This window comes from Alosa pseudoharengus, unplaced genomic scaffold, assembly GCF_046254945.1.
Source record: "Alosa pseudoharengus isolate Yale_2024_CS ecotype anadromous, Long Island Sound unplaced genomic scaffold, YU_APseudo_1.1 YU_APseudo_1.1_scf_7, whole genome shotgun sequence".
NCBI lineage: Eukaryota > Metazoa > Chordata > Actinopteri > Clupeiformes > Clupeidae > Alosa > Alosa pseudoharengus.
The window spans coordinates 4252121-4259620 of NW_027468859.1; the positions used below are offsets into that span (position 1 = coordinate 4252121).

Consider the following 7500-nt stretch of genomic DNA (forward strand, 5'->3'; position numbering starts at 1 on the left):
GTTAAAGGGCTATGTTGCCATTTCTTAGCTTATTAGAAAACTGCTGACCAAAAAAATTATGAAAAATGTAAATCAGAGAACAACAGAATGGTTTCTAACTATGACCAGCCCCCAGGCATTTCTCTGCTGTAGAGGCAGCTCCAGCTTATGTCACCTGTGAGGTCAATTCCTCCTTTTGCCCTACAGGGCGACAACCAATACGAGCACTATGCACCCAGTCACACTATTACCTAGCAATGACAAACAGCACGCAACACACCACATGTCAGTCACACTGTTACCTGGCAATTACAAACAGCACGCAACACACCACATGTCAGTCACACTGTTACCTAGCAATGACAAACAGCACGCAACACACCACATGTTAGTCACACTGTTACCTGGCAATTACAAACAGCACGCAACACACCACATGTCAGTCACACTGTTACCTGGCAATTACAAACAGCACGCAACACTCCGTATGTCTGTCACACTGTTACCTGGCAAATTACAAACAGCACGCAACACACCATACATGGGTCACACTGTTACCTGGCAATGACAAACCGCATGCATTACACCATGTGTCTGTCACACTGTTCCCTGGCAAATTACAAACAGCACACAACACACCATGTGTCTGTCACACTGTTACCTGGCAAATTACAAACAGCACGCAACACACCATGTGTCTGTCACACTGTTACCTGGCAAATTACAAACAGCACGCAACACACCACACATAGGTCACACTGTTACCTGGCAATGACAAACAGCACGCAACTGACACCCAAGCAAGCGAGCAGAATATACAGCCAGATGTCGGGCGAGAGTGGGTTGAGGAAGGAGAAGACGCCGGGGTTGGTGCCGTTGGGCTTGCGGTAGAGAATACTTATCCCCAATGTCATAAAAGGCTTGGAGAAGTCGATGACCTTCTCCCGCACGTAGCTGATGGTCAGGGGGGCCACCGCCAGGTCCACTTTCTGTCCACAGCAGGGAGAGAGAGAGACATGAGGGGGGAAAAGGGAGAAAGAACCAATCAGAGGTGGGAATATCGATAGTTGAGTCACAATGGGTCAGGTCAATTGGTCAATGTTAAATGTTGTTCACATTAAATGTAGAGCCTAGAGGTTACTTGGCAATACAACTAGCACATAGCATTTTAGTTTATCTCATTTTTCTTGTTTTGAATTTGCCCACTGCACACTAGATATCACTAGTTTTTACTTAGCAAAAGTTTTGAGGTGAGTTTTAAAGAACTGTTTTGAAGGAGTAAAGTCAAAACCCCACAAAAAAAGACACATTTCCACCTGGGATAAGTATTAGAAGCACAAGACGTGAATTCTTATGCAACAGTAAATAGCATATTATGGGAAAATAGCGCCACTGCATTGACATGAAGAGTTGACACCCCAAGCAGCTGACACCACAACTCTCTCACTCACAATCACACCTACTGTAAACAGACGAATCCACCATTTAACAATCAATCGCTGAATCAATACTCATTTATGGCCTCTTAAAAAATAAGTCTTCAGAGTCAATTGAGTGGCCCACTGTGAATCATTTCATTACCACCAGCCTACAAAGCTGTACACTCACTCATAGCACAGCGGGAGACATGTCCCAGTAGAGACGCACAGACTGCACAATGAGGCAGAAAAATAGATTCTCCAGTTGTAAACAGTAAAGCACAATTTCCGTCCCCGTACTGGCTTGTTCTCATTGCAAAGACAAATGGAACCCTAAACTATTGTATTATTCTATTACAGAACCCTAAACTATTGTATTATTCTATGAAGATTGCACACAACTTAAAGTACATATAACACTTATACAACTGCGTTCATGTGAAGAGCAAAGACTTTACTGTACATGTTTTGATTTATTGACACATTGAGTAAAAATCCATTTTTATAATTTTTGTGTAAGGTGCTGCTTGGTCTTTATTACACAGACAACCTCTACATGAACCCATGACACAGAGGAGCAAGTCCAGCACTCCTTCATGTCTAAGGTATGAGCTACACCAGGCGCGTAACTGAAGCGTTCCGTTCGCGACGCGTAAAATCCATTTTAGATGAATGGTCTATTTTTTTTCGAACGTACGCCCTATTGTCGCGTCTGGTGTAGTTACTTCCATTGATTATAATGGAAGCTAATTGTTGCAGCAGACGCAGCGCGAACGGAACGCTTCAGTTTCGCGCCTGGTGTAGCTCATACCTAAGACAAACACATCTAGAATGTATCCCTTTAAAATCAGGTTATGTGGAAAAAAAATTAAAAAACATTCTAAAGGAAGTTTTCCCTTATTTGGCTGACGTTATACAGTAAGTATGTTCTTGCAGCAGAAAGAGAATGACCTTTATGCAGGCAATATGACTGAAACTGTCAACTGTTAAATGTCACTATTAGTTGCTGTGAACAAAAGTGCCTGCTAACAGCCATAAACATAAACATGAGAAAATAACTCTTCTTGCATCCTTTCCAAAGCACGTTCTCATTGTAGAGGCAAGGAGAACCTTCTCTGCTTTGCTTCGCGCTGAGCAGAGAACCGTCAGAGCACCTTTTCTGTAAGAACCAAGCAGGTCCCCCCTCCTCCTCCCCCCTCGTGACATTAGGACCATGTGACCAGGCACATCTGCAGAGCTCATCAGCTGTCTATTCTCTGCGGGTCCTTTCTGGGTCAGTGTGTATCTGCCCGCTCCACGGGCGTCTGCCTGCTGCCTGATCATAATTCACATCACGACCCCAGCACAAGTAATCACCAGAGGAGCACTAATGATGGACGACTGCTTAGGGCCCTACTTTGCATGTGTGTGTGTGTGTGTGTGTGTGTGTTTGTGTGTGTAAGTGTGTGTGGTCAATGCTACCTGTGTGTGTGTGTGTAGCAGTGACGCATGGCGTGGGCATGTAGGTATGCAAATGTATGTGCCTCCATCTGTGCCTGTACATGTCTCTGTGCCCATGTGTACATGTGCATACCTCTGCCACCACACTCATTAAATGATCCTCATCACTCATTTACATACACACACACACACACACACACACACACACACACACACACACACACACGTGAGAGAAAGAAAGGCAAGGCAAGGAGATGTTTTTCCCAGCCACAGTGATTTGAAAACTGCTCTGATCTTTCTCATTAAGACAGGAATTAGTTTGAAAAACACTAAACAGAAATGAGGAAGACACTTCTTCCTCCTCCTCCTCCACTTCCCCCTCCATCTCCTCTTCCACACTGAAGCTCTAGTAGTCATTTGAGAACAGCTCTAATCTTTATTATGCTTATTCTTATTTTTATTCTTCTAGTTCTAATACTTCTTCTTCTTCATGTTCTTCTTCTTCCCCCTCCTTCTCCTGTCATCATCCTCCTCTTCCTCCTTCTCCCCCTCCTCCTGTCCTCCTCCCCCTCCTCCTCTTCCTCCTCCTCCTTCTCCTCCTTTTCCTCTTCCTCCTTCTCTTTTTCCTGTCCTCCTGTCCTCCTCCCCCTCCTCCTGTCCTCCTCCCCCTCCTCCTCTTCCTCCTCTTCCTCCTCCTTCTCCCCCTCCTCCTGTCTTCCCCCCTCCTCCTTCTCCTCTTCCTGTCCTCTTCCTCCTCCCCCTCCCCCTCTCCTCCTCCTCTTCCTCCTCCTCCTCCTCCTCTTTCCCACTGAACCTCCTGTAGTGATGTGAGAACTGCTCAAACCCAAAGGCATTAAGCCCCGTGGCTGAATAATAAAATAAAACATTTCAGAATGTTATTGCTGTAATGATTTCCCACTCTGGTTCCCAACTAATGACTGGCTGACTGGAGACACCGGAGTCACATAAAAAGCCACATCAAGTGTTGTGTGTGAGAGAACACACAGTGGCATTGCAGATTACTTTAAAAACTCAGTGTGTAGTAAGCAGAGCCAGTCCCTGGCACACAATATAGTGTTTAAAAATACAAGGTCATGCAGAGGCAAGCTTTTATGAAACGCTGTGTCAAACCAATCCCATATCCATAATCGACCAGTGTCCATTTGGACCTCTGGGGCATGAAGGGGTAATGGACTATATGATTGACTGGAGTATGCATGAGATCCTTAAGTTCAATGACCATTCCGGTGGCATTCAGAGTGCATACACACACAGACACACACACATACACACACACAAACACACACACACACACACACACACACACACACACACACACACACACACACACACACACACACCAGTGGCGCAAAAAGTGGGTATGCGCTATATGCGGCGCATAGGGGCGCAGCTCCATGGGGGTGCCAAAGCGATGGTAAAAAAATAAAATAATATATTTGGTATTTTCTATATGTAGCTACTGCTGTCCGTCTAAATCATTTCAACATTTTCTCAATGTTCTATAACATTTTAGAGGACTAACAGGCTAGAGTAGGCGCCCTATCTCATAAGATTCCATCAGAAGAGGGAGTGGGGGCGCCGTGAGCGCTGGGCGAGCAGATAGGCCTACGAGTAGTGAGTTGCCGTCTATGGAAAAAGATGGATACAGCAAAAAAAAGCTCTTGACGACTAAAAATAGAAAAAGAAAGAGGGAAAAGGAGATGGCATGTCAAGGGATGCAACAGCAGTTAAATAAGTGGACGGTGAAAGGCAACAGGTAGGATTTAAAGTGATGACGTCTGTACTTGGAGGCTTGCAAATATGAATGTTAACAGACTAACTAGCGTTTGTTAAGCATAATGACGATTGAAACATAGCCTATTCCATTCAGATAGCTAGGTGGCTACCATGCTCATACTGCACTTTTAATGGCCAACTGCAAACAGAAATGTCATGCTAGCAGCAACTCATTACATGTTTCCATATCATTACAATGAAGGCTCCTTGTAATAACTTAATATTGTGTTGTCAATGTGGTGCAAACAAACAAGGCGCCTATCAGCCTTATCCATTGTGAGCAATAGCTGGCAAAAGGACGTTATGAGAACCGTTTAGACTCTCTTAAAGTGGCAATGCACCATTTATCTATAGGCTACTTATCAAGTATACCATCAAGTTAAACATCAAATTGGCAGCATTTCTTTAAAAACATATTCAATAGACACTATAGACTTTTGTTTTGATTTAGTTCTTTGTGTTTTTTTTTTTTTTTTTTGGGGGGGCGCCAATATTGTTGTTGCATACCCCTCAAAAATGGGTAGCTACGCCCCTGACACACACACACACACACACACACATAAACGCACACACACACACACACACACACACACGCACACACACACACACACACACACGTACAGTATGGGAATGAACACATAATCCATGACGTCTTAGGGTATCAGTTTTGCAAACTACATCTACCTACCTAACTACACACACACACACACACACTCACATGATCTATAAGCTCCCGGACCATGCCGTTCCATTGGCCACTGCTCTCCTCCAGAGACCCATACATCCCGTCCTCCACCAATCGGATATCGTAGCGGAAGCCCAAGATGGTCGACAGCTCTCTCAGAAGGTCAATGCAGTAGCCCTCGAAGCGGTCATTGCCATACAGAGGCTTGTCTGACTTCTTAAACATGACATATGGCTCCTCCTGGGAAAGAAACAGGGAGATGTAGAGTGGAGGGACAGAGAGAAAGAGAGAAAGAAAGAAAGAAAGAAAGAAAGAAAGATAGACAAAAGAAAGAAAGGAAGAAAGACAAAAGAAAGACAGACAGAAAGAAAGGGAATGAGTTAGTAAATGAAAGAATGATTGAATTAATGGAAGACGCTTGAGTAACTGTACACCAGATGTAGACGTGGCAGTCGTCTCTCCTCATATCATATCACTGACACCATGGAGTAGAACTAGAGATGGACTCTGGCAGTGTTACTGCAACAAGTGCAGGATCCAGAGTGACCTGCAGGCGCCGAATGAAGTTAATCGAATGAGCTGCATGGCTAAATCTCACACAGGCCCCGGGGCCAAGCACTTGACGTGCACGCCACAATGAATTCATTCATGCCCGCATCTCTGAGCCACTTACCCCCAACTAATGTTGAATGATAAGTCTTATTCTCCTAGTGTCCCGTTCTTAATGAGAGGGCCACCGTTAATAGACAGCAGGAAAAGGACGTGGCGAAGGAATAGCTCATAAAGCCACAGAGCCCTGCCTAGCTCATGAGATGCATGCTAATGAAGCGGACCAGTTTCTATGAGGAAAAGTGGGGCTCTTCATATATGGAGAGAGAGAGAGAGAGAGAGAGAGAGAGAGAGAGACTGTAGCCCCGTTTACGTGAACATTTTTGTTCTAATGGGAATGAATTTATTTCGATCATTCAATCCAGATATATTGTTTAAAGTGTACATGACTGTTACAAAGATGTTACAAACAATCCAAATAAGTGTTTACATGGCAATTGGAACGGACTACACCGCCCCTTTCAATCCCATTGGAATTCCAATTTCATTTTTTTACGATCAAGGTGTTTCCATGAGTATCTCAATTCTGATTGAGGCATGAATCCTATTCTAAAGTTATTCAATGTGCCCATGTAAACCCACCTAATGAGACAGGTTTAATCTAAATGTGACGCAGGGGGATTGTCTGGAGGTTGCATATACACTGCATGGACACACACCCACACACACACACACACACACACACACACATGAGGTTGCATATACACGGCATGGACACAGCTTGGATACTTGTTGGAGTTGGACTTTTAAAATGCTTGTAGCCCTATAAAATGAAGGCTTTTTACCATTTCAATCCACTGGAGTGCCTGGGTATGGATTTTACATGCAAAGAACCTTTCTGACATAATTTCACCATTACTTTCTCTTAAAGTCTGATCTGCTGTGGGTCGTACCAATATGGTGATGACCTTCAGGGACCTGTTGGCCAGCGAGTCTGTGACGTTGCTGGAACCTTTGCCCTTGTGGCTCTCAGTCATATTCAAGCCGTTTAGAGGATCCCACGTTCCAATCTAAGGGGGTGAAGCACACAGACAGGCTCAGTATGCAGACACAGAAGAGGTGTTCTACCCAGGATTACGAATAAGAAAGAGCATGCGCTCACACACACACACACACACACACACACACACACACACACACACACACATGCATGCGCACGCGCACACACACACACAAAAATACACACACACACACACACAGGTGTGCACACACACACACACACACACACACACACACACACACACACACACACACACACACACACACACACACACACACAGACACACGCACACACACACCATGTTTATGACACCATTATTTGACCTCTTCATCATACAGACTGAGACAGACATGTCATCAACATGCCATGGGGCAGTCTGTTATTTGTCATTGTGATAGTACAGTAGATGTCAGAATCATTATAACAATGTCATGACATCATCATATCATATCTCTCTTTAACACACACACAGGCACACAAGCAGACTCACACAAACACACACTCTTTTTCTCTCTCTCTCTCTCTCTCACACACACACACACACACACACACACACACACACACACACACAC

At 44.4% G+C, this 7500-nt stretch overlaps 1 protein-coding gene across 1 annotated transcript in view; it reads right to left on the reverse strand.

Moving 5' to 3' along the window:
- LOC143110288 (glutamate receptor ionotropic, kainate 2-like) overlaps window positions 1-7500 on the reverse strand; it is a 64687-nt gene that overhangs the window by 17203 nt on the left and 39984 nt on the right. The window contains exons 9-11 of the mRNA XM_076273175.1: window positions 6822-6938; window positions 5353-5559; window positions 745-968 (exon numbers count right to left, since the gene is read on the reverse strand). Of these exons, the coding sequence (XP_076129290.1) occupies window positions 745-968; window positions 5353-5559; window positions 6822-6938 (548 nt within the window). The remainder of the gene's footprint in view (window positions 1-744; window positions 969-5352; window positions 5560-6821; window positions 6939-7500) is intronic.